The sequence below is a fragment of the Azolla caroliniana genome, unplaced genomic scaffold, assembly GCF_043228905.1.
Source record: "Azolla caroliniana isolate FFs.n. ecotype wild unplaced genomic scaffold, voAzoCaro1.0.p SCAF_13, whole genome shotgun sequence".
NCBI lineage: Eukaryota > Viridiplantae > Streptophyta > Polypodiopsida > Salviniales > Salviniaceae > Azolla > Azolla caroliniana.
The window spans coordinates 17226070-17242373 of record NW_028230448.1 but is presented as its reverse complement, the minus strand read 5'-3'; the positions used below and the strand labels follow the sequence as shown (position 1 = coordinate 17242373).

At 35.8% G+C, this 16304-nt stretch overlaps 1 protein-coding gene and 1 long non-coding RNA gene across 3 annotated transcripts; one reads left to right on the top strand and one right to left on the bottom strand.

The window, feature by feature from the left end:
- Positions 1–645: 645 nt before the first annotated feature.
- LOC147856434 (kinesin-like protein KIN-7A) lies at positions 646–10640 on the top strand. 2 transcript variants are annotated; one of them, XM_087329685.1, is made up of 16 exons: positions 646–2596; positions 3686–3775; positions 3909–4009; positions 4109–4222; positions 4682–4763; positions 4850–4917; positions 5018–5083; positions 5278–5402; positions 5492–5696; positions 5807–5944; positions 6046–6150; positions 6531–7392; positions 7475–7566; positions 7845–8152; positions 8704–9035; positions 10404–10640. In XM_087329685.1, the coding sequence occupies exons 1-15, from the start codon at positions 2404–2406 to the stop codon at positions 9026–9028; spliced, it is 2874 nt and encodes a 957-aa protein (XP_087185811.1). In that variant the 5' UTR covers positions 646–2403; the 3' UTR covers positions 9029–9035; positions 10404–10640. The 2 variants fall into 2 exon arrangements, with proteins under 2 accessions (XP_087185811.1, XP_087185810.1); XM_087329684.1 differs by having other exon boundaries at positions 10394–10640.
- Positions 5218–6643, bottom strand: LOC147856435 (uncharacterized). Its single transcript, XR_015530731.1, has 2 exons — positions 6505–6643; positions 5218–5999 (listed from the first exon to the last, which is right to left on the bottom strand). It is a non-coding gene; the product is annotated as an uncharacterized LOC147856435 (long non-coding RNA).
- Positions 10641–16304: the final 5664 nt, after the last annotated feature.

The following is a 16304-nucleotide window of genomic DNA, read 5'->3' as shown; positions in this document are numbered from 1 at the left end:
AAAAATAAATAAATATATGTATGTATGTATGTATAGATTTCTTTTTAAAAAAGGATAAAATGGATAAAGAGCTTAATTAAATAAATTGAGTGGCGAAAAAGTCTTAATTTAAATGAATACAGGAGAAAAAAAAACACATGATGGATTTAAAATAATATTTTAATTAAATAAATACGTTTAAAGAAAAATAATTAAAGAAAAGAAAGACGTTCACTAGATAATATGAGAAACCAAGAAAATTAGCTAATTAATTATTGGGTTTATAAAGAAAATATAATATAATAAATCAATCAATCAAATTCAAGGGACAGAGAAAAATGCTAATTAGAAATAAATGGATTACCAAAAACGTAAAAATAGACCAAGGTTCTGGGCCTTAATTAAGGAAAGAAATAAGCTTAATTAGGAAACGAATTAAAGACTCAAAATGGATGAATAGGGGGCTAATTGGACGGATTAGCTGCACTAATTCAAAGTATTAGCCGCGCTAAGCGAAAGGATTAGTTACACTAATCTTTGATTAGGTGCGGTACCGCCTTTTGCATCTGTTTCTAGAGAGAGAGAGCAAGAACGAGAGAAGAGAGAGAAGAGAGAGAGAGACAGACAAACTGACTGACATAGAAAGGCAAGAGGACAGCGCACGCCATAGCCATAGCCATAGCCATAGCCATATCCCTAACCCTAACCCTAATTGCAACTCCTCCTCCCCTCTGTTTCTTCTCCTCATTCTCTCCTTCTTGTTCATCTTCCCATTCACAGATTATCATTGGAGTGTGACGACTCGTTTCTGCTCCAACATTCTGATAGTTGTCATCATTCATCATCATTTCCAATTCCACCATCGAGTCGAGCTCCATTGCTAATTTCTCAATCCTCTGCGGAATTTCATCTTCGCAGTTATTATTATTATTCTATTATCAGATTATTAGATTCTAAAGTTTCGCTTCTGCTACGACATTCTGATAGTCATGATCCCCATTATTATCACATCATCATCAGTTCCACCATTGAATCAAATTCCAGTGCTAATTCCTCAGTTCTCTCTGCATTTTCTCTCGGTGTACGCGAACTCAAAAAGTATATATCCATGGATTTTTCAGAACTAGCATCTAAAACATTAAATCTCTGTCTATATCCTCTCTAAGCTGCCTCTTTTATCTGCCATTATTTCCCACGGAGACAGGAGAAGAGAAACAGGAGCGTTTCTTGAGCTCGGAGTATAGTAGTAATAATAATTAGGGTTTATTTCGACTCCATTCAGGAAAGGCCATGTGTAATTCTGGTACAGGATCAGAAACCAGATTTGTTTCTGTTTCTGTTTCATTATCTTCGAGATTTGGAAGCTTCTTTCCTGTTTATCTGACACAGGATCAGAAACGGTAGGTTATACTTACACTTTCTTGCCTTTATCTTAGGGTTTAGGGTGAAGAGGAGAAGTTATTTTGTCTCCATCGTTCAGAACTTCCACAATTTTTGTGACGTTTCTTCATCTCGCAAGAGAATCTCTTCCTGTTTCTTCATCTCTCAACAGAATTGAGACCTTATTTCTCGAATAAGGAACGTTTTCAGTACCTTTGAAGCAAGACACAAGGAAAAGGGAGACTTTCCTCAAAATGTTCCTCGGAATGAAACGCAGAGCTTCGGCATGCGAGTCATTTCCATGCCTTTGATGTTCTGACTCAGAAGAAAAAGAAGAAGATGATGATAATAAGAGAAACAGGAGGGTTTCCTCGGCAATTCTTTTCTCGTTGTTATACTTCAGAATCAGAAACGCTGGATGTTTATTTGTGCCGATTTTCTCTCAATTCCGCTGTTCTTTTTTTGTTGCTTAACCTTCTCTAAGATCATCGACGCAAGTATTCAGATTTCTGCTCGTCGTCGCTACTTTTACAAGCTCATACGTTTCTGGTGTTCTCAACTTTACGACCACAATTAGTTACTTTACGACCTCATACGTTTCTGGCTTCCTCACCTTTCCGAACTCGTAATCTGCAAAGATTTAGCCTTTTCTTCAAGAACACAGTCTTGGTACTGTTGGTCATCACCATCAAAATCAAAATCAAAATCAACATCCCCATCTTCATCTTCATCTCCATCTTCATCTTCATCATCAATATCTTCAACATCTTCATCTTCATCTTCGTCATCATCATCATCTCACCACACTAGTGCGTAGTATTTTAATGAGAATTCATAATCCGTTACAGTAACAAGCACATCACATCTAAATTTGTCGATGTGCTCCATCAATCTTATCTGATTATGATCGGATAATGTCAACAGCCCTAAAGAAAAGAATCAATATCAATAGCTGTATTAGTAAAAGGAATTCCTTTCTGCAACTAATCCGAGTGAAATAATAATCTCTTGTGTAGTCATTCTTATCTATTAATTATATTCCTGATGGAACAAGGGCAATGTGGTAAAAGCAAGGGCTTATTAGAAGAGAAGATCCTTGTTACTGTTCGTCTCAGACCACTCACTGACAAAGAAGTGAGCAATAATGACTTCTACGCGTGGAAGTGTGTGAATGAGAAAACTGTTGCTCATCATGTCGCATACAACACAACTTGTTTCCCTCAATTCTATGTCTATGGTGAGCTTCGCTCTCTTCCTACATTTTTTATATTCCATTGCTCTTCTTCTTTCATTATTTACAGCATATATTCTTCCTTAGAGTGCACGTGCCTATGAATTTCCCTCACTTCTATGTCTGTGGAAAGCTTCTCTACCTACATTTTGTCCTGCATTGCTCATCATAATTCATAATCTTCAGCATGCGTTCAAATTTAAAGCACTCTGTGCCAATTAATTTTCCTCAATTCTATGTCTGTGGTGATTCTCAGTTGACATTTTGTCCTTCTTAGCTAATTTTAATTCAACATTGTGTTCATTTTAAGAGCACTCATGCCAATGAGCTTCTTTGAGATCTATGTCTGGTGCGCTCTAAATGTATCGTTTTTTTGCTTCCATAATTTAACATCTTTAGACCTATAGTGAGCTCTACATAGGTCTTGCATTGCTCCTTTCCCCCCCAATGTAGCATCTTTAGATCATCAACCTGATTTTCTTCCATTTGATGTCTATGAGGAGCTCTCTATTTTTTCTTGCATTGCTCTTCTTTCATGATTTGGCATCTTTGGAACAGTTACGCCATCACAACCATGAATTTGTGTCAGCTCTATGTGTATGGACATTTTTCTTGCATTGCTCTTTTTCCCATAATTTAGCATCCATTCAGCGTTTGTGCCAACTGGTCCAATTCTTTCAATGTTTTTTACAATTGAAAGTTGTAAATGGAAACTAACTCAAATGTAAGTAGAAAGGAACAACTTACACACCATGGACAAAGAGCCATAGATACTAACTTTCTTAAAGATTTTCATTGGATGTGCTTCTCATCATCTGCCAAATCCAAGTTTCTCAGGGGTTTTTGGTTTGAATGTCAATGTATTTTACTTACATTACTTATGCTTTTGTGGTAATTCTATACACAAGGATTTCCCAAGATTTTGATGTTAAGAAACTAAGAAAACTGGGTTGAGATGCAGATTCATTTAACTGTTAATAACATATACAAAAGTAAACATATATGTACATTGTTGATATGTTTCATATGCACTGCCTGGGCAGTTATGGCAAGTATTTGCTCTCCAGCTGAATATTTATTGCTGAATTTCTACAGACCAAGTTTTTGACCTTCAAGCATCAACAAATGAAGTTTATGAGAAAGGTGCTAAAGAAGTTGCCCTCTCAGCATTGATGGGGAAGAATGGTAAGTGCTTCTCTGAATGCCTCAATACAAAAATCTCTTCAGGATGTATTTTATATGTGAATACATCTTTTTTCTGTAAACGAGTATTGTAATGGACGGTACAATTATATGAGATATCTTCTCTGTCTTTCAGCCACCGTATTTGCATATGGTCAGACAAGCAGTGGAAAGACCTACACAATGCATGGTATCACAGAGAATGCTGCAGATGATATTTTTAGATACGTCAACGAGGTGCAATTGTCTTTTTACATCAATTTCTAATATGAAATGGGGATGAGCTGTATTAATAGACTCATATGTAATTTATCTCATGTGTATGTTCTATTGCAGCATTCTGATAGGATATTTGTTATTAAATTTTCTGCACTGGAGATATATAACGAGGTCGTCAATGATCTTCTCAATCCAGAAAGCAGCCCACTACGTCTGCTAGATGATCCTGAGGTTTGTAATGTGTGGTTTTATGCTGGATATATTCCCATAGGCAGGAATATCTTTGTGAAGTTTGTATATAATCATAAAAATGCATGCAAAGAAGCCAACGAGATTTATGTTCTATTCCTCTTTATGAAAGGTTCTCTTTGTTTTAAACACAACTCTCAGGTTTTGAGTATGTTCATACTCATTATATGCCAAATGATTATACATACGGATAAGACTTGTCCTCATCGATTTGTATGTGAATATCATCTAAAAAATGTACATCAACCAACAAGCTGACAATACTGATAAGAAAAATCTGTTAACTATATCACACCTCACCTAACTAATCTAGAATCTCTTTTCATTTTACATTGTCCTCTGTGAGGTGGAAGATAATCATCTTCTTTTCTAATAAACTCCATATCTATCATTCTTAATATGCTCTCTACATGCCAGTGACTATTCATATATCATTTGCAGAAAGGAACAGTTGTAGAGGGATTGACAGAGAAAGTTGTGCAGGATAAAGATCATCTCCATAACCTTCTCGCATTTTGTGAGAGTATGTAACTTATTTTGACAGTTCCTAGTAAAGGCCCTTCTAAGCATTAGTTCAAGTATTAAATATATGGATCATCATTTTTGTAGCTCACAGGCAGGTTGGAGAGACAGCTATGAATGATATTAGCTCAAGATCTCATCAGATCATCAGAATGGTATGTTCTGTAATAAGGAAACTTACTGCATCGGTTATAAATGACTATATTTTCCTCTCTTATTGACGTAATTTGCTGTCTCTTTGCTCCTGTTGGTCAGACGATTGAAAGCCATTCTCAAGTGATGATGGATGAAAGGCCTGCAAAATCCCTCATTGCATATTTGGTAAGTTTAGGCTCCATCTGCAAGTAATCTAGACATTTAACTGATGATAATATATATATATATATATAATAGGGAAAAACTCTGAAATATCCCTGAGATTTCCTTTATTTTCGCATAGACCCCCCAGTTATCAGTATTTCGAAGTTTTCTCTATATTTGTATTTTTTGCCACAAAAATTAAATTTTCTGTACAGAATTTCATTGATCTTGCAGGAAGTGAACGTGCATCTCTTTCTCAATCTGATGGAACTAGACTAAAGGAAGGTTGTTATATCAATCGTAGTCTTCTAACTTTAAGTACTGTAATCCGGAAGCTCAGGTATTTCAACACTGCTTCTATGCATTGGTGGAATTTGAAAAATTCAAGTATAGTATATACCTTCAATAATGTTGCTCATGATGATGCAGTGAGTCAAACAGAGCAAAATCAGGTCATATTCCTTTTCGAGATTCGAAGCTAACACGAATTTTACAAAACTCGCTTGGTGGTAATGCAAGAACAGCAGTAATTTGTACGGTAAGCCCATCAAATCGACACATTGAGCAGACACGAAACACTTTGTTTTTTGCATCTTGTGCAAAAGAGGTCACAAATCGAGCCCAAGTAAACATGGTGAGGATCTGTAGTCTATATATAACATTACTATATGCAAATCCCTACAGTGTTTCCTTGACATATAATTTCCGTAATTTCTCAAAGTATATGGTCTCATGAATGTTCAGGTTATCTCAGAGAAAGATCTGATCAAGCAGCTGAAAAAAGAGGTTGCTTTGCTTGAATCAAAGTTACAGCTTTCTACATTTCCAGTGCAGTCTTTTCCAGATGAATTGGTGCTCGAGAAAGAGATACAAATCCAAAAGGTACAACTTATCTGTGCTAAGTTCTATTACTGGCTCCTGTTGCATTCTTTTACTCCTGCATAGATGTTAACTTTGTCATAGTGTGGTGTTGTATAATCTAGATGCAAGATGAAATGAGGAAAATAATGCAACAGAGGGATTTTGTACAATCACAATTAAATGCTGTCCTAAAACAGATGGAGGCAATGGAGGATGAAAGGCAGCATGTGAGTATTGATGAATAAATGTATTATTTGTTTCTTCCATGTGATTATGAGTGAATATGGAAAGGAAAAAGTAATTGCAACACAGATTCACATATGATTGTGTATGTGATTAAGTATTGAAAGAACAGATAAATAACTGTAACACATGCTTCTTCCGTGTGCTTGAGTGCACATGTAAACAAGTAATTGCAAAATGTACCCAAATGTGATGTGTGAGATTATTACATGCTTCTCTATGTAGTTGTAATTGCACACTTTAATTAGTGAGTAATTGCAACAGATACCCAAACGTCATTGTGTGTGGTTATGCATAAATAGCTCTGCACTGTGGAAGGGTTTGAAGGTCGTTCTGACCTTTTGACTGGATCTGGACAACACAGGTTTTGTCCAAGATTGATGCTGTGGATACCTCACTATTAAGTCCAGCTGAGGAGTATTACTACCACATTAATTCAACTCATGAATCCTTTGAGCAAGATATGTTTCAGCCTGAGAAGCATGAGTATACAGTGGATGTAAATGAGGAGAAAATTCTAAATCAAACTTTCGATAATAGCACAATACAAGTGTCAGAAAAGCAAAGCAAATCAGCTTCTGATATCTTGCTTAAAGAAATTTACAGACTAGAAAATTTACAAACAGAACTTGCACAAGATGCAAATCAGGCATTGGAAGCTGTTGAGAAAAATGTTGAATGCTTGTGTTTGTCACAATTGAACAAGAATCAAGAAGCGGCAGATAATGTTGCACTCTTACAAGCAGAGATACATGGAATATATGAGTCACGGGTAGCTGGATCCATGTCTAAAACATATTCTATTACCAAAGACGTCACTATCAAAGAAAGTAGAACAAACGAATTTGTGAAGGATGCAATGCATACAGTAGAGGTTCACCATAAAGATATACCATTGAAGAAAGCAACTATTAAGGTAGATGCAAATGATATAGGCATATCATTGGAGAACAAGACTCAAAGGGTAGAGACAAATGGTAAAGAAAGTAAGGAGGAGGATGCTCTTGTTGATTTTGATGATGTGGAAAAGGTTCTTGTCAATAATGAAGACAATATGGTGAAGAAACGAACTGTGCCAATATTGCCTGCATTAGGAAAATGTGAAGTTGAAAATGAAGCAACACGATTTAACATTGTGAGAAATTCCGTAAATGAGAATCAGGAAGCCCTCCAAGTTTTCGTGAAAGATAATTTAGTGATTGGCAAGGATGCCCCACCAGAAGCAGGTAAGTGTATATGCTTAATCATCATATAAATTCATGTTGTTGGAGAACAGGATACAAAAGGTTGTATAATGTGGTCATGCAGAAGAAAGTGTCGTGAATGTTCATGCGTATGTTACGAATCTCAAGGAGAGGGTTGCTGAGCTACAGCATCAGAAAGAAGTACTTACTTCTCGGGTAATCTTTTAACAATTTTCAGTTCAACCCTAAACCCTAAACCCCTTTTGTTATCGTGGAAAACCCGCATTATGTAATATGAGGTGAAACCACACAAAAGAATGTCAATGTACAAAATACCCCATGGACAATGTTGTGGTTAAAGCACTTATGGAAAATATGAAAGTTGTCTATTGAAAGGTAGTGTAAGCGTAGACAATTATAAGAGATATCTGTTAGTTGCTATCAAGTTGCCAATTTATGTTGCTAATGATTACACTATTGCTTATTTGATTAAGGTTTCTGACCTAGAAAATGGTGCAAGTAATGGACTGCCTTCAGATTCATCACTCGTTTTATCAGTTCAGAGTTGGAAGTCTGAGTTCCACATGAAACAGAAGCAAATTTTTGAACTCTGGGATATTTGTCATATTTCAATAGTATACAGATCACAATTTTATCATTTGTTTCGTGGAGATCCTGGAGATGCTATATATGTAGAAGTTGAATTAAGAAGGCTAACATGGCTCAGGACTCATAACTCAACACTAGGATTTAAGGGGAGCATCCTTTCTCGAGAAGAACACGGTGCTAGTCCTGGATTGAGGTAAGAGAATTATTCTTCTTGTTTTAGTTCTCACTAAATACGCCATTAATATTAATTCATTCTCTTAAGAGACCCCAATATAAATACTAATTCTAGCTTTGATTCTCAGTAAATATGCCACTAATGATAGGACATTTTTTTGATCCCGACATATTTGTTAATTCTAATTTTGATGCTCACTAAATATCCCATCAATAACACAGGATTTTACTGACTCAGATATTTATTTTTTCTTGTTTTAGTTCCACTAAATAAGCCACTAATAACCGAAATTTTTTGCATTTCTGTAACTATGCCACAAATAACTGGAGATTTTGCTGACATTACCATGTATTTGTTCCAGTTTTAGTTCTCACTAAATGAGCCACTAATAATAGGTGATTTCGTTGACCCTAATATTTTTGTTTGTTATTGTTTTAATTATCAATGATATGCCACAAATAACACGGCATTTTATTGACCCAAACATATTTTTGTTAATTTTAGTTCTAGTTCTACTAGATATGAAATATGCTACTAAAATATAAGAATTGTGATGTAATTTACAATAGGGCAAGAACTCTAAAGCGTGAAAGGGAGTCATTAGTGAAGTTTTTGAAATCGTCCTTGACTTCTGCTGAAAGAGACGAACTGTACAAGCAATGGGGTATACCTTTGGAATCTAAGCAGAGGAAATTGAAGTTAGTTTACCTGATGTGGACAAATCCAAATGATGAAGAACATATAAAGATGAGTGCAGATTTGGTAGCTAAGCTCCTCAAGCTGTGGGATAGAACTGGGAAAGTGTCTAAGGAGATGTTCTTGCTCAGCTTTTCTCCACTCAACGAGAACCCTCGGATTAGCACAAGCTCAATTTCCAGTTTTTTCAGCTTCTAATACACAGGTTCATTTTCTTTCCATTGCTCTCTTATTTCTCTCATTCTTCTTGTGGATTCATGACATGATGCATGTATCTAACAGAGATATGAAAAAATAATTGTAAGGTTTATATGAAAAAGGAACGTATATTCATTTCACATCTATTAAGAGTAATAATATTAGGAAATCAAGATAAATATTAGGTTAAAAAGAACCAAGATAAAGTTTAGGTTATGGAATCAAGATAAAGATTGGGTTAAAGAACCGGAATTCTTAATCTTCAATATCTTTTGCGTTGCATAAATTTAGGCTTACATCTTTCTTGGTAGCCTATGCGTTGGATAATCAAGACCCTCTTTTAAAAATCTTTTTTTGGTAAGCATACCCATCACATGATCAATATTTGGTACAAGATTTTTAGTAAACATTGATAAGAGTCGTTATGGACTACTCTAGGAATACGAAAGGTGAAATTGCATCACTTTGTTTTGTTCTTTGGCTTCCGATGCGTTGTAATTTTTTTTAAATCTTTTCACACTCTTTCTCTTTGTTCTTTATACATGAACGACCAATCAAAGCAAAAGAAATAGTAGCATTTGCATCTATAATGATTTTCAACAGAGGGTACCCCAAGGCACAAAAATGCTTGTGGGTGGGCCAATGGTAGAAAACAGAAGAAAATGTTGTCTCTTCCAACATCTGTGTGAATGTGTCCTTTTTGTTTCTTTTTCCTCCCATTATGTAGTGTAAAAGTGGCATTAGAATAGAAAGAGAACTTCTAGAATGTCACACAAATCCATAAAAATAATAAGACATTACATCTTTAAGGACAATGTGAAAGCATCACCTTTAAACATTAAGTTTTAACCACATTAATCTAATTTATATGAACATATTATTTAGACACCCACACTTATTTTGTGGATATATATATATTTGTTATATATAATTCCAATCATGGTCTTAAGGTGACTTATAAGAACACTATTCAAAACATATTACACATGCTAGCACTAATTATTCATGGTTTGATCTTGCAAACTGAAATATTCTCCGTAAAATTGGCTTTAGAGATTCACTTGTGACATGTCATCTGTCATGTATCTCATCAAGCATGCGAACGTACGTTGAATGTGTACTCACTTTGATTATATTAGTGGTTTGGTCATCTAGTCTGTGCTCGAATCCCATCTGTATTTGTAATCTATTAACATATTGTTCAACTCCTTTGTTTCTACATACGTACATTGTATCCTCAAAGGTGATTGAACCAACATAAACATTTCCTCTTCCTCCATTCCAATGTGAAAGTTGCCATGGCGCAACATTTCAACTATTTTGTGACTCATGAGCAATCTACTGATTTGAATTTACGTTCTTAAGTGATTTGCAGGAGGGAAATTATAGTAAGGTGTGGCATAGATGAACTTGTCGAGCTAACTTTTGAAGGATTAACACAGCAAAAACAGTATTAACACAGTTCCAAAACATTCATGTATGTATTATAGTATTGAAGTCGATATTTACCTCATATATCAATTGTCACCCACTTACTTGGTCATGGTGGTGCCATGGCCAGGTGTTGTATTCATAAATTTCATCCTCAATATATTCATTTGATTCAAGTTTAGGATGTGGCTATCTTTTAGTAATCAGTCAATCTTGAAAAAATGGTCGTGTAATTGAAATGTGACAATGAATGCTCGGGAATTTGTTTTTAATATCCGGTGAAGCTTCCATTTCATGCTTTAAATAACCAACAATTAGAGAAATTTAGTATGATTTTTGTTGGAAGTCAGCATTGAATTGCACATCAATTTCATCTGATTCGATTCTTTTGTACGGAGGATCTAGGGATTATCCTGATTTCAGATTTGAGTGAGCTGATTATAAGCCCACCAAGAAGCACCAAAGACTTTTGGCATGGACAGAGATTTTAATGTAGAATCACACCTATACCTAGAATCACTTTGAGGTCCCAGAGTTCTCCGTGAGAGGTAACACTAGTAGTGTTTGGCTTTGATGCCTTGTGATTGCTGGGGTGGCAACACTTGGAAAGACCTTGGTGATAGACAAAAATGTGCACACTCATGAGCAAACAGGCAATACCATGTAAATTTATCAAATAAAAAATGTAAGGTACACCACTGTTACAATGATGGCACTCTCCCAAGAGGTTGGCTTTCTATGGAGCCTACGTACCCCTTGGGCATAATAATGGAACATTACATGAATAATGTCCTACACATGCCCATCTCTCACATAGCATACGTTAGATGATAGGACAAATCCGATACAAGCTACGAACCAAATAATATCACCTTAGCCTATTGTCTTTTCTAGAAGTTATGTAATATTCAAGGTTGAAACAACTCTTATAATAGATGATGTGATATGGTCATTGTTATGAACTCCTTTTTACTAGGTAGGCATATAGAAAATGCATAGATAGAGATGCTTTGGAAATGGAATGAGAAGCGCCTTTATAGTTATAGTGAGCACAAAGGCATTACCTTCCCATAAAGTCATATTTTTTCTTTTTTCTTTTCTTTTTTCTCTTTTTTTTCCAAATAAGAATATACTCCATTAGTTAAAATGACCAACAATATACAACTTTAGTCTCTTTAACGGGTAGTCATTACCACTTCCATATGGGCGACATCACTTATTTATCTTACACTCAATAGCCCACATGTTTGTTCTCTATGTTTCTCATGTCATTCATGCCCCTCTATCATTTAATGGGAGGGGGGAACAACCATCTCTGTACTACGTATTGCCACCATATATCCACTCCAATTTATAAAGTCACTCTTGAACGTAAAGGAACATAATTGACATAGATAATAGATGCCATTAATTATTTGTAGTTGAAATAACTCCACTTTTATGTTCTTTATATCCACGTCTATATTTATAACATAAAGGACGAACATCACTTGAAAGGTTAAGTTTAGAACTTAGATGTGTGCCAGCTTGCTAGTACATACAAAAGAGCTTGTTTATTGCAATTAGGGTCAATTTAGAAAGAAAAATATATTCTCCAAAACATGCCATGTAAGGACTTTGCTCAAGCGAAGACAAATTCCCGTGTACGGTGGGGTAGGGTGGGTTCTTGGTAGATCCATCATAGATCGTACATAGACCACTGAAAGGTGATTATTATATTATTATTATTAAACATACGAGCATGATTTTTACGTCTCAAACATCTACAATGTTACTCATGAAGTGCTCTTTATGACATGTAACATTGCAAAAAAGAATATAATGAAGCTTTTTTTATGTTTTTGAACAATTACAATTACAACAAACATTATTTACACATGATTTACAACCTAATACTCTTTTGCAAATTACCCTTGATTTTTTCAATCATCTTGTGATTTATCGCTCTATTTTCACCACAAAGATTTCGCTATCGCATTTCCTTGAACCAATCTTGGAAACATCCTATAATTGACACCCTCAAGAATGATATTTTATCACATATTGTTCTTCCAAGGGTCCTCAATATTCACTTTAATTAAACAGATATCATGACATTTATCATTTGATTCACAACCCCCAATCTCTTTTAATAACACATACCAACTTCTTGCCACTTCAAATCTCAATATCACCAAATGACCCTTGGTAGTCAATTTTCCCATCCCTTTCATGGAATTAGAGTTGTGTAACCTTGTTCTTGCGTACCCAAGCGAAAAGAAAAGAAAACCCTAATACAAAACCACATCCTTTTCTTCTCGTTGATGGGTACCCACATTCAAATATCTCCAAAACATGACATGTCAGGTTGCAACATATGGTAAGAAACCCACCCAATCCATTCACACCCAAAAACAACATACTTAACCTTACAATGTTTGTCTTACTCTATGGAGTTTATTATTACTTAGCATTTGCCAAGCAAACAACACTTTGCAACCGTGTTGGTTCTTGTTGGGGAGTGATTATGTATTCCCATATTTTCTCGAGGAGCTAATAACCTTAGGGAAATAAAAAATGGGAGGATGTCTAATTAATGAGTGCCATATACATACAACTCCTTGGACCACCTCTAGGTGTTCTCCTTGAGTGCACATCTTTGTTTGGTGGAGTCATGCCTCCTGTCAAAGATAGTTTGTTAGAGAGTTCATAGCATCATATACTTTATTGATGGCGGATCATATGAGAGTGTTTGTCATGCACTTTCGAGACACTAACATCGTGAACTTAATGCATGTGGACCTAGCAAACTCTAAATCACCTCTCTAACAAGGCTATCCTCAAGAAACTCATTTGTGCCTTGTTAATGCTTAAGAATTAACTTATTAAGACCAGTAAATAAGAACATGTAGAAATAGGTCAACTTCAATTAGTGAAGATTACCCTACACATACGAGAGAGAGAGAGAGAGAGAGAGAGAGAGAGAGAGAACACATATCAAGAATTGATTATGGTGCAATTAGCTTTGGAGAAAGCTTATGATCATGTTAATTGGTCCATTGTTTCGGGGTTAATGCATACAATGGGCTTTGGACCTCGTATGTCTCGCCTCATATTTTTATTAGGACAAGATGCGGTGTCTCGAGTCATGCTTAATGGAGGAGGAGTTACATCAGATATTGCCCTTACAAGATCCGTTCGTCAAGGATGCCCTATAAGCCTGTTGTTGTTTGCTATTGTTACTCATCCCTTGTTAGTGATGCTATCAAGGCTTGCAACAAATGGTGGTATTGTGGGTCTAGACCTTTCGTCTGGAGGGCAACTAGTTGCACAAGCTTTGGCTAATGATTATTTCATGTTTCTACAAGCCTCACGAGAGAATCTTGAGAAGGGGATGCTTGTATGGAACCAATTTGAATTGGCTTCCGGATTACATATTAATTGGAGGAAGTCTAGTCTCATATCATGTACTGATAGGGATTTGGAATGTTTAGGATGGCAAGGATCCGTGGTGAAGAAAGGCTCTATTTTTTTACACTTGGGCTATCCATTAGGAATGAATGTTACAAATGGTCAATTGATTGAATGGATGTCTAGTAAGTTGAGGGATAAGTTCATGTATTGGAAATCACAATCTTGGCCATTTCATGTACGTTTGAAGGTTGTACAATGTATTATGGAACCTATTATATTATATTAATTGCCATTGTTGTTGTGGACAAAGAAGACTTTGCATTCTATTTTGCAACCTCTTCGATATTTGTTGTGGAAGAAAAGGGATAAGATGGGAATCACTTGGGTTGCATGGAATCATCTAGCAACTCCTAAGCGCTTGGGGGGAGCTGGAGTATTGAAATTATCTAAGCATATGATGGCTCGTAGATTTTCATTATTACAAGACATGTGTTCAAACTCAGAACCATGGATATCTATTGTTCAATATTTCATTGAGAACAAGGGTTTAACACATGGGAGGACAACAATTAAGGCTTCATGGTGGCAATTACTAAATGGATATATTTCACTTAGGATTCCGGGCTCTACATGTGTTCAACACTTGGTTACCTCATGGCAAGAAGCACTCTTGTTATGTGTATGGAAACCATCATCTAATAGAGAGCATTGTAATTCTTTGCAAAAAGAGTTACTTGTGTCTTCTCAGTTATTATGTTGGCCAAGAAAGGAGAGATTACGCTCTCAATTTAATCGTTTGTTTCGTTTGGGGGTCAGAGGTGGGAGATATAGTTGAGGCTCTATCTCAAAGAATTTTGGAGTTTGTTGAAGCACGACAATTATTACGCATTCCACCTAATTATGGGTTTATTTGGCAACAACTACGAAATATTCCATTGATGCAAGGTCCCTTACCTCTACAAACAAGAGAACAACTGTGGATTGATTGGCGTTTAAAGGGTCAAACATCGTTGTTACAAGTGACCACTAATCTTTTGTATCATTGCTCTGTTGAGTCTCTTGGATGGTTATCGTCTAAGGCTGAAGAAGAATGGAGATTACACAAATCTGATAATGGGTGGTGGCAAATCTTATAACGTAGTTGGCATTCTAAATTGCCACTTATAGCAAAGGTCTTCATTTGGAGAGTTTTGATTGGAGGATTGCCTTTGGGATTAGCTCTAAAGCGTCGTGGACTAGCAACGGGTAATTGTTTTTTTTGCACTGCTCAAATGGAAGATAGTACTCATCGATTTATACAATGCCCGATTGCTTCTCAGATTTGGAGTTACATTTCTCAAATTTGGCAAGTTTTATCACGGTGTTATTTGACACCTAGACAGTGGGTGTTTGCACAATTTATACAGGTGGACCCAAAGTTAGAGATGGAGATTGTTTTTCTATTTTTGAGATATTGGGGATTGCGTCATAATTGGAATATGCACAACGCTTTTATATTCGATGGTAGACATGAAGTGAAAACATATCGACGAAAGTTGAAGGGAATACTAATGTGACAATTTTCTTTATTGGAGCAAGTTGGTAAGGTTGCTCAATGGAGACCAGGTGGTCATGGGTTCAACCCCTACATTCCACAATGGCATCTAGTGAAATAGAGATATATATGAAGTATATAATAGAGAGGTGAGGAAATTGGGTTTCGAACCCAAGACACAATGCTTGTAATGTTATCGACTTACCACTAGGGTAAGCTAATTACGATAATAATAATAATAAGTTATGATTGTTAATGAAGTTAGAAGTTTTGGAAGATCCATAAGAACTGAAAAGGTATAAAGGTGAGCTTTATAGTTCTTTACATAAAGGACTTGTCCCTTTGGCATTTGGGTGTGACCTTAATCCTCTAGCTCTATACCTATTTCATGTGTTCTCCTCTCTTGGTCACACCCTTGTGTATGATAGGTGCTTAAGAGTCCTCATGCACACACACATGAATATACTATTGCCCTAAAGTGATCTCTCCTCTCCATATGAAATTACGACTTCACTCCAACATAAATGTGTAATTAAAATATCATTTATAAGAATTATGTAGGGTTTAGCACTATGTTATTGCCGTAATGTCTAGTTTCCCATGTTTGTCTCTCATTACATTTAATTTGCACTTAAACCATTCTTAACCTACCTATAGTCCTTTGTATGTTGGGAAATGGATCATTAGAAATGCATTCATGCAATTCATCATTGGCTCAAAATCTCAAAAGGTGGTGTTGACAAGAAAACGTTACATTTTGTTGCCCTTTGTACGAGCTAAAAACAAAGTCTAAGATATGCAAATGGAATCATACTTGTTTGTAGACATCATATCCATGTGATTAACAAATAATACGAATATGATTAATTTGCAATTCCCTCCAATCTAGGATCCATATCAACACGATACGAAAGGATA

Coding starts and splice junctions, on each gene's coding strand:
- LOC147856434 (XM_087329685.1), top strand. CDS start 2,404: ATGGAACAAGGGCAATGTGGTAAAAGCAAGGGCTTATTAGAAGAGAAG. Junction 4,010..4,108: donor TTTTTAGATACGTCAACGAG/GTGCAATTGTCT, acceptor GTTCTATTGCAG/CATTCTGATAGGATATTTGT. Junction 7,393..7,474: donor GGATGCCCCACCAGAAGCAG/GTAAGTGTATAT, acceptor GTGGTCATGCAG/AAGAAAGTGTCGTGAATGTT.